The 20,073-nt window shown below is 45.4% G+C and overlaps 1 protein-coding gene across 2 annotated transcripts in view; it reads left to right on the forward strand.

Moving 5' to 3' along the window:
* The first annotated feature begins 5,479 nt into the window (after window positions 1-5,479).
* The window catches only part of IL2RA (interleukin 2 receptor subunit alpha), a 50,956-nt gene continuing 36,362 nt past the window's right edge, over window positions 5,480-20,073 (forward strand). For both annotated transcript variants that reach the window (XR_010411723.1, XM_064592103.1), the window contains exon 1: window positions 5,480-5,808. Coding sequence is in view for 1 of the 2 variants with exons in the window: in XM_064592103.1 (XP_064448173.1) it covers window positions 5,745-5,808 (64 nt within the window). In the remaining variant the exon portion in view is untranslated. The remainder of the gene's footprint in view (window positions 5,809-20,073) is intronic.

The raw sequence follows: 20,073 nt of genomic DNA on the forward strand, positions 1-20,073 counted from the left end.
GGCAGAAGCTTAACGACTGAGCCACCCAGGCGCCCCCTTGTTGAGCCATTCTTAAGCAAGCCTACTATCCCCTGGGAAATCATTAATACGGGAGCAGGTGATGTTTGATCTGTCCATTGAGACCAATTATATTAGTCAGGGCAAGTTAAGCTGCTGTAACAAAAGACCCCACAATAATGTGGCATAATGTACAAAAATTTTACTTACAGATAGCAATTTGAGGTACATATTCCTGGTCCTATGCAGCTGCGTCCAGGCATTCAGAAACCCAGTTGGAACACAGTGCTGGGCTTTTCAACACCCAGCTTCCAAAATTACTCTGGTCACATCATTCCAGCCTACAGGTAAGAAGAAATACCAGGGTTTCCAGTAAAACAAATGAGGTGGAAGTCCAAAACATCACTTCCACTAACGTTTCTTGGCAAGAAGTTCATCCCAGAACCATACCTAGCTACGGGAGGCTAGGGAATGTGTTCTCTTCATTTGCCCAAGAAGAAAGGAAGAATGATTTTGGTGAACTGCTGGTGGTCTCCATCACACTGTCATGTTGTGGCTGTCATTTACTGGTCTCTGGTCTGTCATGTAACTGAGTTTTAATTTCATCATGTGTTCATGACATTGTTCAGTTTGGTGAATACCCAACATTTATATCACAAAGTCCTGCTGACTCACTTCTGTGACTAAAAATTTTACATGGTTCTGCCACTGGGACTGACACGAACAAGCAACAAGCTCTAACATTTCCAAGTGAAAATGAAAAAATGCAACCTGAAATTTCTTGAAAATGGAGGCAAATCAGCTGATAGTTTTTTTGGACCAGTGTGCAATTTCTATGCTCCTCTCTTTCCCCCAACATACCAGTGTAAGACAGTTTGTAGGACTGTCAAATGTGGCCTCTGTTATGAGGATCTAACTAAGCCAACACACCTCATAAAAATGACAGCTATATGGTTTTAAAGGCCCCCTGAATCACTATTTTCATTTTAACAGTTTGTGTACCAGGGCGCCTGGGGGCTCAGTCGGTTCAGCGGCCGACTTTTGGTTTCAACTCGGGTCATGATCTCATGGGTTCTGCGATGGAGCCCTACATCAGCCTCCTGGCTCAGTGGGGAGTCTGCTTAAGAGTCTCTCTCTCCCTCTTTCCCTCCCCCAACTCGTGCATGCATGTGCTCTCTCTCTCTCTCAAAATAATAAATAATATATATATTTTTAATTTATACTTTTTTAAATCATAAAAATGAAAAATAAAAGGTCTTTAACCTATTTTATTAATATTTTATCACTTTGTGGGGCGCCTGGGTGGCTCAGTTGGTTAAGCGACTGCCTTCGGCTCAGGTCATGATCCTGGAGTCCCTGGATCGAGTCCCGCATCGGGCTCCCTGCTCGGCGGGGAGTCTGCTTCTCCCTCTGACCCTCCCCCCTCTCATGTGCTCTCTCTCTCTCTCATTCTCTCTCTCAAATAAATAAAAAAATCTTTAAAAAAAATATTTTATCACTTTGTTACTAATAAAATAAAATAGATTTAGCTCTTCGAATTATTATGAGGCGGACCTGAGGGAGGTTTTGTTGTAAAGCAAAAACAAATCATGCTTCAAATTTTGATTATTTTATAAAGAAATTAATTAATTTGTGAGATTAACTTTTGCTGTCTACTTTAACCCAAATGTACATTATGAGTCCTGGTTAGTATTTCTTTGATCCCCAAACAATTTGTAAATAAATATCATTAAATTTAATTTTTCTTTAACTTCATAAAAGAAAAAGAAACTGACATAAAATTGAAGGTATTAGTGGACTTTAGGTAATTGTCACTTTCCATCAAGAAATATTAATTCCTAAGACCTCCTAGAGTTTAAGAAAAACATGAAGCACATTACAAATCTTGGAGGTAATCGTGGTTTTATTTGCTTCTTCATTACATATATGCTCGTTCTCTGAGCTAGTCCAGATTTCACGTTGCGGCCTTATTTTTCTAGGGGTGCCTGGGTGGCTCAGTTGGTTAAGCGACTGCCTTCGGCTCAGGTCATGATCCTGGAGTCCCGGGATCGAGTCCCGCATCGGGCTCCCTGGTCGGCGGGGAGTCTGCTTCTCCCTCTGACCCTCCCCCCTCTCATGCTCTCTCTCTCTCAGTCTCTCTCTCAAATAAATAATTAAAATCTTAAAAAAAAAAAAGAAATATTAATTCCTTAGACCTCCTAGAGTTTAAGAAAAACATGAAGCACATTACAAATCTTGGAGGTAATCGTGGTTTTATTTGCTTCTTCATTACATATATGCTCGCTCTCTGAGCTAGTCCAGATTTCACGTTGCGGCCTTATTTTCCTTTTACTACTTTGCTCTTGCTGGTAGCCACTAACCTGTCTCTTCTTCCTTTTTTGAACATTTCAGTCCTAAAGCTTTCAGGCAGAGCAAAGCAAGGGAGACGAATGTGGTTTCTGGTGGGAGGTGGCACAGTAGCCCAGAATGGTGGTGGGCTCACAGCCCAAAGGTAGTGAGGAAGGAGTCTCCCTGGGGAGACGGTCTGGAATGAGGAGTCAGGGTCCAAGCAGAGTGGAACACGGGGTCCCCACAGGGAGCGGCCCGTGGAGGAAGTTAGAACCTGATCAGGGTGAGAGGGGTCCACTAGCAAAGGCAGATTGGCAGGGGCTCTCTGAGCCCAAGCGGGATGGGAAGGAGGTTCACACATGGGGCTGGTAGCAGAACTCAAGCAAGTAGAGATCATCCCCAAAAGGAGGGGCCCAGCCCAGTGGCGCAGCACCCAAGCAGGGTCAAAAGGACATCCGTGGAGGTGTGGGGGGCTAGCCTGTTAAGGGGTGTCAGAGCCTTTTCAGGAGGAGGTCATTCCCTCAGAGTTTGGGGGCTGGCTCAGAATAGGAACTCAGCATCTGAGCAGGGAAAGAAGGGAATCCATGTGGGGCAAGGGATGGTGGCAGGGATCAGAGGCTGATAACATAAAGGGGGATTTATCAAAAATTAAAGAGACTAGAGATAATGGAAACCAAATTTTCCACTGTCAGGGAAGGGAGTTACAAATGTAGGAAAGGAAAAAACTAGAATTCAACTCTGTGGTATTAGATTGGAATTGGGATGTTGGGATATGTCAGCGTGAACTCATGATTTTCAATATGTATTGATGGGTATAGAAATACATATAGATGCAAAGGTGAGTGGGTGAATGTGTGTGTGTGTGTGCATGCATGTGTACATGTATATATTGTATATGCATATATTCCCTAGCTTTGTCCACTGGAAGAGCCTGGGATTAGTTCTTCCCCGATGGCAATGAGCACATCTTGGCTTCTAAAGATTATTTTCCTCTAAAGGAACCAGGGCTCTTTGGATAAATGGCTGATTCCAGGGCTGGGACAGAGAAAGTCAAAGATCAGCCCAGAAAATCTTTTTATGCCCCCAAAGCAAGAAGTACTCGAGAGGAATGATGGGGCACATCAAAATGACACAGAAGCCAGCTTGAATGGGCTCCCAGTTGACAAATGGAGACAATTTAAGCACTGAAACAAGTAATAGTAATAGATTATAACCCACTGAATAAAATAAAAAATCATGAGTCCACATAGATACAAATAAATGAATAAATAATGGATATTTACATCACATCACAAAATATTTATTACAAAGAGGAAAACTGTCTCTAAAGTGGGGGCACCTGGAAGATACCTCTTTATTTAATCAAGTGACCAAAGTAAACATCATCAGTAATGGGATAAAAGGGTGTGATGGTAAGAACACAGCACCACTTCTGGTTATTCCTGCCAAAGATGCAAAACCTAAATCTAATCATGAGGAAACAATATATAAATCCAAATTGAGAGATAATCTACAAAATGACTCATCTGTAATCCTCAAATATGTCAGGTCTTGAAAACCAACAAAAGACAAAGGACCTGCTAAAGACACATGACAACTACATGCAACAAATGGTTCTGAATTGGATCCTTTTGCTGTGAGGGACGTTACTGAGACAGCTAGAGAAACTTGGATCTAAGGACTGAATGGTAGTAATGCATCAACATTGTTTCCTAATTGATGGTTGTAGTGCTGTTGGAGAATTTCCTTGTTGGTAGGAAATACCCACTGAAGTATTCAGGGGCAAAGGAACATCGCACTGGCAACTACTCTTACATAGTTTATTGGGAGGAGGTATTTGTATTATACTTAAAATTTTTTCTGTAAGTTTGTTTCAAAATTATACAATGATAACTCTATCTAGCAAAACTCCACTAAGCTAGAGCTTTTAATCACTGGGACAGACTCTGGGGATAACAGGGATTGCCGCACTAATGCATACGGTTGAAAATGTTTCTAGCAGTGAGGTTAAACCTTCTCTGGAATCTTAAAAAAATAATCTTGTCACACTTTGATAAGCATCTCACTCCCAGGAAGAGATCAGTTGACTATTTTTCTCTTCAAAGTCTGGTACTCAGCTTGGAAACTACTCTTAGTTCATTTGCAGAATTCCAAGGCTCTCTTCAGAGGTAGTTACTTTTCTGAGAGAATGTCAGAGGTGGAGATAATACACATTGGAACCGTGAACTGCTTCGGTTTGCACAGATGGTCTTCTTTTGCTTGCTTTTGAATATTTTAAAAAATTTTATTTTACTATAACTAGATGATTGCTAATGGACATGAATTTCCAGATGGTAAAACATAGTCAACCATTTCATGAAAAGCAGAAGATAACTCTGATAATTAAACAAGGAAGAAAGATTTAATTTTGCAAAAAAAAAAAAAAATCCAAAGTTTAAAACCAAAGCCCACTTTTTAAAAAAGATTTTATTTATTTATTAGAGAGAGAGAGCACATGCATGAGAGAGAGTGAGAGAGAGAAAGAGAGAGAGCAGGAGCAGGGGCAGGGGAGAGGGAGAAGCAGACTCTCTGATGAGCAGGGAGCCCGATGCGGGACTCCATCACAGGACCTTGGGACCACGACCTGAGCTGAAGGCAGACACTTAACCAACTGAGCCACCCACGTGCCCCCAAAGCCCACTTTTAGTATGATCCTTTAAGAGAAAGACAAATCTGGAGGCAAAATATCTTGTAAAATGACAATTCACATTCAAGAACCTGGGCATTATGGTGAAATGATTATAGCCACTACCAAATATAGATCTCGGGAGACAATTCATGAATTCTGAGTATGGGTCAGTCTTCTGCTTCCTTTTCAATTACCTCAATATTGAAGACCCCGCCATGGTCCCTCCCCCCATCTCGTGTGGCACCTGCTGACTCCTCAGGGAGCAGTAAGTCTGGCGGAGGACCTCAATTTCACAGTGATGTCAATTTATGAAATGCTAAATGAGACCACTGCCAAGAAATGCTTGCTCACCCTCTTTCAGCAGCAGGGGAATCTCCCTTCCCTTCTCTGGGTGAAGCTGAAGAAAGGATTCATAAATGAAGTCCAATCCTTCTCACCAACCCCAGCCCACACCTCCCAGCAATTGAACTTGAAAAAAAACCTGGTTAAAACCACTTCCTATATTTGACAGTAGAGAGGGCTAGGCACAATTTCCTGACTGAACAAAGCAGCCTAATACTTAAAGAGAGCAACTCCAGACTGTTACAGAGACTAGAGGGACCACAGCAAGGTTGACACCCTGAACAGGCTGATATCCTTTCATCTCCCATCCTCCCAGCATGATGTAAATAAGAGGCTGATAGGAAACTCGGCCTTCTGCAAAGAAACACCTTCTCTTTGCTGCCCTCAGCTGATCCCACGTGCCAGGAAGATGGAGCCAAGCTTGCTGATGTGGGGAATCTCTACACTCATCACAGTATCTGGCTACATGACAGGTAAGAGGTCACGGGTGCCCTCAGAATCTTGGGAAGGCTAATGGATATTACCTCTTCCCAGCACAGAATCAGGGGGAGGGCACCTAAGTACAAAATGCGGACAAAGGGGTTGAATCTCGGGGTCTACCCCTTGTCCATGACCCACCAGGGCCCCATGTCATGCTTCAGTCATCCCTGATCTATAAACAGAGCTTGAAATGGTGGGATCTTCTGCCACTCTGTCTTTGTTACCTCTGGGGTGAATAGAGTGGCATGATATTTGAATGTTAACAGGATACTAATGAGCAGATTCCTCAAGAAATGTTCTCTTATATTCCAATGGATTCAGTTTTTCACTGCACCAACCAGCTGTAAGATAACACTAAAAATCTACTAGGAATCTCTCTAAGACCAGGGTAATGTCCTGAGATGCTAGTAACCGATATAGGAAACATCGGGATAATTTAAGTTTTGCTTCAAGGATGTATATGCTGTTTTTTACTGCCTCAGGAAATAATGCCTAGGATTTTCCTTACATGTGCAATGTTATAGAAATTTTAGAAAGCGTAAGAGTACTCACTTTCAGAACTCTACTTTTTCTTATATTTTCATGTGTATATATGCATGTATACATATGTGTGTGTGTGTATACACACACACACACATATGCAAATTTTGGATTTCATTCATCCTTTCAAATGGGTTTTGTCAAAGATCTTTTTTTTTTAACAAATAAGAAACCACTAACTTCTACCTCAAACCACCTTTCCTAATTGAGTGTGAATTTTCTAATAACTTCTTCCCTTGCTTACCAGGAAGACAGATAAGATATCAAAGTCTACAATTTCATAGCCTTAATTTCTAGATGAATAATAATGCTAACTGGCCATAGAAAGATGTGTTAAGTGAAACATGTTGTTGCATATAAGGCGCCTTTTTGCTTACTTGGTGAAGTAACTAGGTTATGTTGAGCTGTGAACTGACCCAGGGGTAGGAATTTCTTCACTATGGAGTTGAAGAAGGCATAATTTCTGGAAGGCTTATAAGAAGATTTCTGTTTCAGCACAATCTTTGCGAAGTGGGAGGACAGTCCAAGTTAAAACCGAAAAGCCTTTACAATATCTCTGGGAAACACATTTCAAGTAAACTTGTGTCATTGCTAGCTACTGGTGACTTATCTGAAGATATGAATGGTCTTGGTGGCAGCGTGGCAAGTGGGAGTATTACGAGGACTTTTCCATTCACTCAGGTCTCCAAAAATCTATTCAATACCTCTTAGTCCCCATCTCAACACTGTAGGAAATATGAAAATGAACAAGACATAGTCTCAATCCTTGAGAGACTTAAAACTTAGTAAGGGAGAGAAAGGCATGGGTATCATAACAGTACTACAGATTAGAATTTGATGGGATCTATGTGAGCAGGACTAACAGAGAAGCTTCATGAGAGTAGCATGCAAAAGGAGCACTGAGAGACTAGTAAGTTTCCCCCAAGTGGACATTCCAGATAGAAAGGCCCCTATGAGCAAAGACACAGCAGAGGATGAGGGAAGAGCAAGTGGTCTGCTGTGGCCCCCAACACTGGATGGGCATGTGGGGACGTTGGGGATCAAGTCTGAAAAGATAGGATAGGGTCAAATGAATGATCCAAGGCCTTAGATAGCAAGTTAAAAACTTTAACCTCATTTGGTAGTCAGTGAATGACTACTAGAAAATAAAAATGGCCATGACCATTAAAGAGTACCTTCTATGTGCCAGACATGTAAGTCTTATTTTCATCTTCATAACCGCTTCACAGTGTGGATGTCACAAACTCACTGGATGAAGGACCCAAAACTCAGAAGTCACACAGACAGGAACAGAGTTGACGTTCAAACCCAGGGCTCCCTGACTTATGCTCTTTCCATTCATTGCAGACACCTCTGTGGAGGTGACTCTGGCATAGAGTGGAGGGAGATCAGGTGCACAGAGATAAGTTGTGAGGCCCCTAAAATTTTAAGTCCAGTCAAGAGGCAAATGAGGACCTGGTGGCCAAAGAGAGTGAAGTGGGTTGAGTTTCTGGGATTAACATATGGTTTAGGAACCACCCCAGGATAAGAAAGAATCTCATCTCAGACCTTTTCCTCCAAGAGAAGGAACCCAGTCTTAAAATAAACAAGACTTTTTATTCCTCAGGGGGGAGAGGTCTCTAATGAAATCAAACAGACTGTCAACAGATGCAATTTCTAGCTGATTCATAAGGCAGATTTTCATTCTGAAAATTTCCAAAGCCACCAGTTAAAATTGTGATGGGTTGCAGAGGATGTATTAGTCAACTTGGGTGTTTTTAGTCTCTATATTACTGGGTCCTGGGATGTGGTTAAAAAGAGAATCCTGATGTTACCAACATGGCACGTTAGTGAAGGCACCTTTCTCAGAATTGTGGAAATTCTGAAAGTTTATCTATGCTTTGATCATCTTTCTTTCATTCTAGGAATTCTGTGATCAAATCTTCATCCCCTAGATTAAAAAAAGAAAGAATGAAAGAAAGAAAGAAAGAAAGAAAGAAAGAAAGAAAGAAAGAAAGAAAGAAAGAAAGAGAAACCCAAAGCATGGAAACCCATTAAGATGATATTTTTGTCTAATTATCCCTTCTTGTAAAGACTACTGCCCACACTGGAATTTCCCATCTTCAGGTTTGTCATTAAAACCCAAAATGTTTAACTCTCCACATTTAATCATTCAATTTCTTTAGATCCCGAAGTGTTGCTATCATAGTTAACTTTGATCATCTTCAAGATATACCTTGGAGAGACAGGGCTTTGGTAAGCTTAGGGAATACCTCATAGATCAGTTGCTACTTTCTTTAAAACAGCATGTTTTAAATAGGCAGTGCTGTATATCACTGTACATACGCTCCATTTTAGATTTGAACAAACCAAGGCACATAAAAAAGTGATTTCACTCATGGTCAGTTAGAGGTGCTAGTACAGAACTATTGTTGACCCCTACAACTCTACCACTTGATCCCACTCATCTCAAAGAGAAGTATTCTTAGATTTCTTTGGCTAAGTCTTGAGCATTCTGGATACTTCTCTGCTATGTCTTGTGGAAGTCATTCCTGTAATAGAGTCACCCTTGAGTCAGGCTATCCCTCAACATGGTGGCCATTCAAGTGAATTTCCTTGCTCCCCTCATTGCCCAGAGGCCAGTAGAAACTTCAAAAATTAAGAGTTCCCTTAGAAAGTAGGGTCTGTCACCTGAGGTCAGTGAAGAGAAGAATTAGGAGAAAACTGAACTTTGAAAGTGGGCCAAGGCACCTCCTAACAAACATTGTTGGAGGATGGAAGATAAGACATGTGAAGAGCATGCCTTTTGACAAATTGCTCTCCCTCCCTGGGCCTCGGTTTCTCTCTGTAAAATGAGAAGGTTGATAGAGATGATTTTGAGACTTGTTTTGTCAAAAATTCTGAAAAGGAAAGAAAATAAGGTCTGCTTAAAAGGCATTTTCAAGCTGGGGTATTTTCAGATGAAAAAGTTTCCAGACTGAAGACATATACACAGGGTCTGGGTTAAAGAGACATTTAAGTGGCGGAGTACCAAAGCCCAACATCTCATTGCAGGTTATTTCCAACTCTTGAAAGGTACTCCACTGCACTCAGACATGACCCACTGCTTCCGTACATGCTGCAGTTGTAAGCATGAAGGGCAAAACACCACTGAGGGCTGCTGAGGTGTTCTGCTGCTTGTTTGCTTCCTCAGGGAATCTTCGTCTTCAAACAATTTCCTTGTTCCTCACAGAAGAGGTCCTACACGAGTGGGAACCTGTTTCTCTACTCTTTATTGCTGGCCATTTCCTGTGAGAAAAGGAAAGGTCTTCCTTCAATTGATTGCTTCAAAAGTTATAAGCCTTCCATCCCTGAAAATGTTCAAATAGAGGCTGTCTGGCCACTTCTGGGGGATGCCAGCAAGGGGTGCCCATGCTGGATGGGAAGAGGGACAGGGTGGCCTTCTGGCCTCTTTCCAACCATCCACGTTGGTTCTCCTCTGCCTCCTTCCAATATGTTTTACTTCCCCTTCTAGAAAATGAAATTAAGGATATGTGATTTTCACATTTTTCAAATCCAAGATCACACACGAGTGCAGATTTTTGGCTCTAGGAGAGAAAGCACAGTCCACTGTCTGCCCCCCGCCCCAAACTCTGACAGTGGCGAGAAACAGAAAAGGAAGATGACTGAGACTGGGCAAGGGGAAGCCTCTGAAAAGGTAAAACTTGAACCATAGGTTTGTGTTCAGCAAACTTCCAGTTAGCCAGACATTCGGAGTAAAAAGTTCCTCCACCCCTTTCCTCTCCACAAAGTCAAGGGCTCCCTTTCTCTGGAAGTGGTTGAGCGAAGCCTCAATGAGGGGTTGTCAAACATGGGTGGAGAGATTTCCCAGACCAGGCAGGAGGCTGAAGTGAGAGCCTCTGATCCCTTTGGACTTAGAATCTGTGACTGCTTCTCTCCAGGCTGACAGTCTGTGGCCCACCGCGGGGGCCCTCAAAAGCTCTCGGAGGGGGTCTCTAAACTTCCTGAGATCCTCGTCTCTTGTTCAGCTCTTCATCTAGGCAGGTATCAGGTGAGGAAAGCTCAAAGACCCTTAAATACCTTCCTCTTCTCCTGTCTTCCTAATAATTTCTTCGGGAAGTTCTTCTTTGGTGGAGTCAGCCAATGCCCCAGGTAGCATCAAGGGGAAAAAAAAAAAAAAGCCCAGAGAACCTCATTGCATAAAGATCAACTCATCTGTCACTCTTATACACAGAACCTGAACATCTCAACAGGGAGAACAATGTGATAGCAAGAATCCATCTAGCTTTTTGGTTCTTAATCTTTTTTGAGTGGTGAGTCCTTGAGAAAATTTGATGAGCTCTAACTGTCTCCTCAGAAAAATGTACACAGACACAAAATCTGGAGTATAATTCTCTGGGTTGTAGCCTCCCTGTAAACCAGGGTCACCCAGTAAGACCTCTGAACTGTTCTTTACCATCTTAACACTCATAGTCATGAACAGAGAGAATGAGACACAGAAAGTTACCCTCCCTGGGAAGAGATCTGTAGTTGGCTTGGCAAAGGCAACTTAAGAGGCATGGTTGTACCTAGGGAGGACAGCAAGAAAATGACAAACCAAAAACACCAGGCAAGCAAGGAAAGTGGAGAACCAGGACTAGAATCCCGGCCTCTTAAATTCCAGCCTAATATTCCTGCATGTCTTTTTTTTTTTTTTTAAGATTTTATTTATTTATTTGAGAGAGAATGAGATAGAGAGAGAGCATGAGAGGGGGGAGGGTCAGAGGGAGAAGCAGACTCCCTGCTGAGCAGGGACCCCGATGCGGGACTCGATCCCGGGACTCCAGGATCATGACCTGAGCCGAAGGCAGTCGCTTAACCAACTGAGCCACCCAGGCGCCCTCCTGCATGTCTTTACATGGACTCTCAGTGATACACATCCATCCATCCATCTGCACGTTAGCCTCACCAATATGAAAGAGAGGGTGGTCCTTGCCCTCAAGCTGCTCATGGGGATGAAACATCTGCTGAGCAGTTCCTTTTAGAAGACAGCTGAAGGAGAGCCAACAGTGTCTGCCGATGAGTCAATGCCCATCGCTGAACCCCCACCAGGCTTTCAAATAAGTCACCCACTTAGGGGCAAACAATAATGCGGTCATCTCTAGGTATTTTAGGTATTTTCCTCTCTACAATTACTCAGATAGTTTTTGGCTATTTGACGTATTTTATGGTTCCTCTCGGATTTGCATCCATCAATAAGAGAACACAAGTCTCACTGGGAAATGTATTTACAGCAGTGGTTCCCAGTGTGTATCTGGGATGCTTTAACAAATGATATCCAAGCCCCATCCAAGACCAGTTAAGACCAGTTAGGGTAGACTCTCTGGGGATGAGAACTGGACATAACAATATTTTTTTTCTAAGTTCCTTAAGAGATTTTAGGACACAGTTAGGATTGAAATCCACAGAACGATGACTCTCATGGTTGGTCTGATTCCATTATTTCATTTCTATTCACTGAGAATAGGTGCCTTAACGCAGTACTTCCCAAAATTTAATGTATTTACAAATCACCAGGGAATACTGTTATGTAGCAGATTCTGATTCAGGATCTCTGGGGTGGGGATTGAGATTCTGTTTTTAAACAGGCTCCCGTATGAGGCCCATGTTGTTGGTGCATGGACCCCATTTTGAGTAGCAAGGCTACCATGTGAGAGAGGAAACACACATTGTGTCTACCCACACAGAACTTGTAACTAAAATGGGAAAACCAATTTGGGAAAGACACAAGATCAAATACCACAATGTAGTACATGGCAAAGTCCACGCATGCCCTAGCGATCCGAATGGGGGGGTAATACGCTTCCTGGAGAGTCTGGAAAGGCTTCTCAGCGAACATGGTCCTAGGACATAATGACTATTAGGACATGGGGTGGAGGATAGTATTTTCTAATGATTTTGGCTAAAGTTGTATACATGGATCATGCTTTGTGAGTAATAGACTGAAAACTGAGGAGTTTCTGAAGGCAATGAAATAGATGGCCCATATTTCATGTATAAACCAAAGCTTTTGTGTGTGTGCTGAGCAAAATGAGACTCAAGTGACTGGTTGTTCTCTGAGGAAAACATACTTTTGCTCAGACAAAAAGCACCTGAGTCCTCCCCTCATTTTCATCCTCTAGGTGTCTACACATGTCAATGGTGTCTGGTGGATTTCTTTCACATGGTGAATCATTGGATGGGCATCACCAGTACCATATGACACCCCTGATAACAGTCCAGAAGTCTGGGGTCTAATTCCCCTACATCCAAATTTTGCCCCTGACCTGGCTGCAGCTAGGCTAGATTCTAGGAGCTTCCCTCCTGACAACCCATCCTTATGCCCCCATGCACCCAATCCTTGGGGCTTTTGATCAGCAACTCAATTCCGTGCCAGATATCCTGCAAACAGGACCATTTCAGACAGTAGAAAACTCTAAGGCACCAAAGTGTGGGTGGCGACCTCACTGGCAAGATGAAGGGAAGGAGTTAGGTGCCGATCAGAGCTCTGTGCCTCTAAGCAGGCCTGCGCCAGGGTGGGAGGCGGGAGGCAGATTAGTCAGACGTGCTTTTCGGGCTTGTTTTCTCTCCAAGTTTCCCACCTGTCTCTTGCCATATGCAGTGAGAAAGTAAGCTGGTGCCGGGAGACTAGGAGCAATTGAGTGCATTTTCCCAAAAGCAGAAGAAAGAGCAGTAGGTTTCTAAAGAATAAAAAGGAAGCTCTAAAGAGGCAATTGGTTCCTTTCCCCTGAAGAGCAGAGAGAATCGCCCCATCTCCAGTAAGCCCAGCCGCCTATGGCGGGAGAGAAATAGGTGAGCGAAACCGTAAGCTGGGAACAGGGAACAGAGGGCCACTGAAGGCAAGCCAGCCCATGAACCCTCATACCAATGCTTGCTGCCTGCTTGCAGGCTGATTTGCTTTCAGCCTTGTTCCGAGAAACTTTTTCAACAGGAATCATAATGACAAGCGCTAATATTCATGGCCTGTATGCACTCCTTCAGGTATAATGGGAAGGCAGAGTGTCACTTCAGTTAATGCTCAAAATCAGGTAGGCCCCCTTATTCTCCCCATTTTACACCTGGTACATTGAGGCTCACAGAGGTTAAGTTGCCCAGCGTAATACAGCTAGGGAACAGCTAGGATTTGAGACTGAATTTTTTACTATTCTTCTAAACTGCTGCTAAGGTCATAAATTCATGTGCCGTATTAATAAGGAAGTTGAAATACGTGTCTCTGAGGTATGTCCTGCCCCTCCTGTGGTTGTATAAATCCCCGTGTCTGTGCTCCCCAAAACCAAACCCCGATGCTGCGAAGCTGCCCCTGCATCTGCTCAAGGGCCCGAATTGACCTCTCAAGTCTCATCGCTTCCTTGGAGTCTTAAGTTCTCTGAATCCTGCTGTTCCCCTCCCGTGTTCTTTCCACCACCACCCCCCGCCCCCTGCCCCTAAGAGCAGCTTCGAGTGCCTTTCTCGCTTTTGACTCTACTTCAAAGAAAGCGCTTCAGTGGAGCCGAGTCTGCCCCAGCCGCCCACAAAACAAGAGGAAATTCTGAGCACCTTCAGGCATGAGTCAACCCCACCATGTTCAGGAATCTCTGCCCACAGCATCCCCCACTCTTCTCTGCTTGGGCCCGAAATAGATACCTTCTCGAGAAGCCTCACTGCTTTTGGTCTTCTCAGCAATAAAAAAACAAGGGGAGGGTAAGGTGTATGCCCCCGAGGCGTGATAGTGGGAGTTTTCTCGGCTGTGGAGTTTTTCAGAGTTTAGCAAACATTGCCGCCAAGGTACAGTGGATAGACGGGTGGAAGAGGGAAGGGGTAGGGTGGCTGGGGCCAGCCTCGTCTGTGGCAGGGCTTTTAGTTACATGTTCATTCCTTCATGTATTAATCATTCGGCGAGTCATTATGGAGCAACTACTGTGGGTCAGACACAGGGTTAGAGATGAATGTGGCAGCCCGGTTCCTGGGCCTCCGGGAACTCCTCACCCAGCAGGAGAGAAATAACTTGCAGAGATAATTACAACACACGGTAAGGCCTAAGATCTAAGTGTGAAGGAAGAGCGGGTGGGCCACAGACGTTCCTTCTTATTGCGAGCCGGGTCACGAACCGCCTCCCGTTTACACGAACAGGAAGGAGCGCTGAGAGCATTGTGTTGTCATTATTAATTACTAAAATTATTACAACCAAACACCACGGATGTCGAATTACACTACTATTCGAATCATACAGACAAAGGATTTGCAGACGCTCTCTTTTGCTCAAGAAACTCCTTACAGACAGAGGATTTGCAGACGCTCTCTTTTGCTCAAGAAAGTCCTTACAGACAGAGGATTTGCAGACGCTCTCTTTTGCTCAAGAAAGTCCTTACAGACAGAGGATTTGCAGACGCTCTCTTTTGCTCAAGAAACTCCTTACAGACAGAGGATTTGCAGATGCTCTCTTTTGCTCAAGAAAGTCCTTAACGGAGAAAACGGAAACATTTCAGGTGGGGGTACTGACATTCCTTTAAGAACAAACTGATTGCTCCCACAGCCCCCAAGTATTTGCGAAGCAGCACATAGAGACCCTCACTGGCCAACCCCCTGCCCCCCCAACTGTGTGTGAGCAAGTCCCCAGCCCTGGATGTCCGGAAAGCAGGTGCCGCTCCAGGAAAGAGATGAACAGCACCTGATCACTACTTAAAAGCAAAGCAACGGTGTCTTTGTGTTTTTTTGTTCATTTCAAAATGAAATGAGCCCCCGTGGAGCGAACTGGCCCCTCTCCTCAGACAGAGAAAGATCAGTTTGTGATGATACCAAGTAAAGGGCGTAGGAATCGTTTCTAAGAGTTTTGCTTGAAGCCCTGAAACTTAAGTTGACGTCAGCCTCTTCCTGTCTGGCAGCTCGGTGAGTTTCCCGGGAGTTTTGGGGGCGCTGACTTGGCAGGAGATGGCGCACCTGACAGCTGTCCTGGCCGCTGTGGCTTCCCCGCCGGTGAGGCCAGCCGGAGCCCTGAACCCAGCTGAGCAGCCGTGTGGTATCTTGCTTCCGGCCCCTGTGGTAGCGACACCTCTGTTCAGAGCCTGATTTAGAATAAAAGGACCTTTGTAAAGAGAAAACTCCTCATTTTAAGTGGAAAGCAAAACAAACAACTACCAAAAAAAAAAAAAAAAAAAACACCTTTGTAAAATGAAAGGCAGTTCCCTCAGACACCCCGCTAATGCCTGGGGGAGCACAGAGACCGCAAAGGGTAAGCATGTCAGCTCACTTCCATCCCTGTGCCGTAGAGTTCACTTTGGGGCTTTCACTGACTGTCACCGCCTTTCACCCGGCAGCCTGTCAGTTTCACTTTCCGACTCCCAGGGCCTCCGGCCTGAGCTCGCCGCGGGTGCGTGCCACCGAGCCCCGCGGGGCTGCAGACTCCACACCCACCATCCCAGGCTCCCTCACGGCAGCCCCGCCAGATGGGCACCACTATCATTCCCATTCCACAGATGAGGCATCCAGAGTGTTGAGGCAGTAACTCACGTGGCCGAGAAAGTGACCGAGCTGGGCTGTCTGCTCCATCCCCGTATAAAGGAAGCAAGCTGTCAACAGGTGTCATTGAGTCCCAGGGGCTTCTTAGGCAAGCCTTCAAGTCTCTCATTTTAAGTTCTCTTTCATCCATCCCCAGATTAAGTCCCCTGAAAGTGACTTTCATGATGCCTTGTCCCTGACCCAAGAGCTCAAATCCTTCCCTGCTGCCTCTGGGACCCGGTCCGTTTCCTCTGCCTGGTGTCCAAGATTCTGTCTACCTGGGACCATCTGCATGTCCTCTGCTCACAGGACCCCCCCAGCTTCATGCATCCCAGCCAGCAGTTCTGACCTGCAAACACAACTTCCTCACCTGTGGTTCCAAAGCTCGGCCCCTAGGGGCACCTCCCCTCTTACTGGAATAATCTTCCACGTCTCCTCTGCCTGCTTGGCATTCTTCCCAATTGCAAAGCATCTTGGGAGAGCAGAAAGGGTTCAGGACTTCGGGAGTCTACAGGCTTGAATCCAAAGACTCGCTTGGACTTGTGTGACTCTATTTCCCTTCAGAACAACTGGTGGGTGCCATTCTCTGCAGGCCCAAGCAAGGGGATGGGCATCTGACTGACACAGGGTGGTAGGCACTGGGCGAAGAAACAGCAGGGTGCTCTGGGAGTGCAGAGGACTGTCACAAAACCAGACAGCAGGGTCCAGAAGGCTTCCTAGAGAAAAACGTTGAGGGAGGCCTGCAGGGGAGGCAGGGGTCAGGAAGACGGGGACTGAGCTGTAAGCACAGCCCGAGCAAGGCCAAAGACAAAAGACACAGTGAGTTCTGAGAGCTGCACAGACTTCCAGCAGACTGGAGAGTTCAGGCGGGCAGCGGAGGGGGAGATTTCTGAGGCTGGGCATGAGCTGAGCCACAGAGCTTTGCCAAGTACAGGGCTCTGGACCGTATTCTGCAACGAACAGAATACTACAGAGTGGTATCAGGCAAGGGAAAGACACGATCCGTGCTTTCAACAGTCTAGGTAAGAGTTGATGGAGATGGGTTCTTTAAACCTCCGAGGGCCTCCGTGGGTATAAATGTGGGTATAAAATGGGAACAACAGGGGCGCCTGGCTGACTCAGTCACTGGAGTGAGCGACTCTTGATCTTGGGGTTGTACGTTCGCGCCCCACGTTGGTGTCGAGGTTCCTTTAAAAAATAAAATCCTTAATAAAATGAAATGGGAATATCACACCCCCGTCCTGGGTGGTTGCAAGGTTTGCAAGGCAGCCTGCCCAAAGTGACCAGGATATAGCAGGTGCTTGATAAACATGACTTGCTGGACTTCTAATCTGCATAGTCCAAGGCCCAGCATGAACGCTACGGCCTTCCCCCTGGATATCTCACAGGCTTCTCAAACTCGACACACACAGAACTGTCCCCCCTGGGCCTGCTCTCTGTCCTCTGTTTCCTGTTTCAGTGAAGGGCACCCCCATCCTCCCCCCCACTTGACTCCAGCCCTCACCATCTCTCCATGCTCCCTCTCATCACCCCCGCCAAGATGCCCGCCATAGCCTTCCCACAACGCGGGTCCGATGCGGGACGAGGGCAGTGGGAGGTCAGAGGCTCCAGCCAAGACACGGAGGGAGGAGATGCAGGAGGGTTTATGAGCACCCACTCGCATCAGTCCAAACGCTGGCTTTGTCATCAGCCCGCTGTGCGACTCTGGGAAGGTCACGGAGCCATGTGCCTCACTCCTATCGTCTATAAAATGGAGACAGTAACTACTTACCTAATAATTAATTATCAAGTGGTGTTATTTATAATCCTATTAATACTATAGTATTTTATATATCGTAATTATTTATTACATACTTATATATTTGATTATATTTTAATTATAATAATATAAAATAATAGTTGTGTTAATTATCACTAATATTGTTAATAGCCTACTTTGTAGCTGGCTGGACGGATGTGGGAAGTGCACAGGTATAAAGTGCCTAGAACAGTATCGGGCATGCAGTAACTCTGAGACAAAGTGTGCACCATCAATGCATGCGAGCAGATGGACAGAGAGGGTCTTCAAGCCCCCTTTGAGCCCCTGTGATCTGCCGCTGACTAAATACTTGCCCTAGAGCACAGTGAAAAGTAGTATCTCCTCAACGCTGTGCTGACTAAGCCGTTTAACCTCCCCGCGGGACAGCAAGCTCGCGACCTGCATCCGGTCCGTTCCTGAGCAGCACCGAGGCATTGTTCAAGCCAAGGAAGAAGGTGTATCCAGTTCATGCTTTCATTACCACATCCTTGATGAGTCCCATTTGTCACTTTGCAGCACAAAGCAATTCCCAGTGAATCATGGTAACAGACTTTAAGTTCCTACGTCCTTGAAAAATGCAGCCACCTCGGGTTTAAATTCGGCAACAAGCCCGATACTCATGCCCACTGCAGGATCATCACCTGTGATTACGCCCTGTGATCGCTAACTTTGAGGTATCTGTTGAAAAGAATAGCATCTGCTCACTGAAAGGATCAGAGACTGTGGTTTTGTGTGTTAACTAGGAATTTATGGAAGGCACGAATGGTGTAGAGCCGACACTGGACAGGGAGCTCTAGGGAACGTGGAAGGCTGTATTTCTTTCAGCGCTGGCTGAGCCCATAGACTGAACTCAGCTAAAGCCACTAAGTGGAGTTTGCTTTTCCGAGGCCAGTTTCTCAAGCACAGGTGAGGGCTTTTGGTATAATTAAATGGACAGTCTTAACCTCCTCCCTGTGCTGTGTGGTCCGCCCCGTCATCCCACCCACACTGAAATGTCCTGTCCTTCTGTCTGTGGGGTAGCACCTGTCAACACGTGGATTTGGGGAACACCTCTAGGCTGCTGTTTGTTGATATTTACCCGCACATGAGCAAGGCACAGTAGACAAGCAGATCGGGCCCCTGCCAAAGCACCAAGAACCCCGGGACCTAAAGAAGCACGTCCCCCTTCAGTTAGTTTGTGACCTGCATTTCCATGTGTGGATCGTCATGCTCTGTGAAATGCATCGTGCATACGTCAGTCCATTCCGGCCACTATAACGAGTACCATAGACTGGCATCTATTGGTCCACAGATCAGGGGCCAGCATGATGGGATTCGGGTGAGGACTCGCTGGGGGCAGCAGACGACCTTCTCACTGTGTCCTCACATGGTGGAAAGCAGAGAGGAAGCCAGCTCTTCCGAGAGTGCCCTCGTGAGGGCACTCATCCCATCCAAGAGGGCCTCACCCTCATGACCTCGTCACCTCCTTGCACCCTCACATTGGGCAGTAGGGTTTCTCAACATATGAATATGGGGAGGGGTGCAAATACCCAGTCCAAACAGTATACACAATGTCTTGTTTAAAACTGGAGTGATTCTGGAGAGCAGGAAGGCAGAGTGCCCTCCAAGTGAGGAGGACAAAAGGGACCGCCGGGACACAGGGGTGGCTGCTGACCGCCTTGGATCCAGGGCCATCCGGGCTTCTGAGCATATGGATTCACTGTGCCTGACACAATTAGGACCCGCGTCAGCCCGGCTTGCCCTCGCCTGACACCCAGGCTGGGCTGTGGTTCTCTGGAAAAGCATGTCGTTCCTGAAGGCTCCCTTGCCTCCCTCGTGTCCCGAGACTTTTTCCTCATTCCTTCTTTCTATGTTTCCCTTCTGGTCTTAAGTTTCTACCAGCATCATACTTAACCTGTCTGGTCTTCTTTGAAATCTCAGTGGAAACTCTGTTGCTTTCCAGTTGAAAATCTTGATTCTATTTCGCAGAAGAGTCCCTGCGGCAGACTCTGGGTGGGATTCACCGACGTACCATATTTCTACTAAAAATATCATTCCATCCCAAGAAATAGGTTTCAAAGGTTTGAAGAAAAACTGCTTCTAGATTTCAAAGAACAAGAGTATATTGTTTTTCTTATCTCATAAGGCTTTAATTTTCATCAGGTTGACATTCTGTGGTAAGCATGTGGTTAACTCTTTCATGAACAGAAGCTTGTTGCCAACTGAGAAGGCTCCTGGAGCCAAAGAGAACCACCTCCTGCCCATTTCATTTGCAGAGGCGTTTGAGATCCCCAAACATGTCCCTGTTGATCAGAGACAGCTGCTGGGAAGACTATTTCTGGTTCCCTGCCTCCTTCCTCCCTTCCAAGGTAAACAGAAAGTAACTGGATTCCCACCCCACCCCCGCTCCTTTTTTTTTCCCCCTTGGTAACAAGTGTTCAGGAAGGCA

Source organism: Mirounga angustirostris, unplaced genomic scaffold, assembly GCF_029215605.1.
Source record: "Mirounga angustirostris isolate CCGP_5_RB_7025 unplaced genomic scaffold, mMirAng1.0.hap1 SCAF_5, whole genome shotgun sequence".
NCBI classification, from domain to species: domain Eukaryota; kingdom Metazoa; phylum Chordata; class Mammalia; order Carnivora; family Phocidae; genus Mirounga; species Mirounga angustirostris.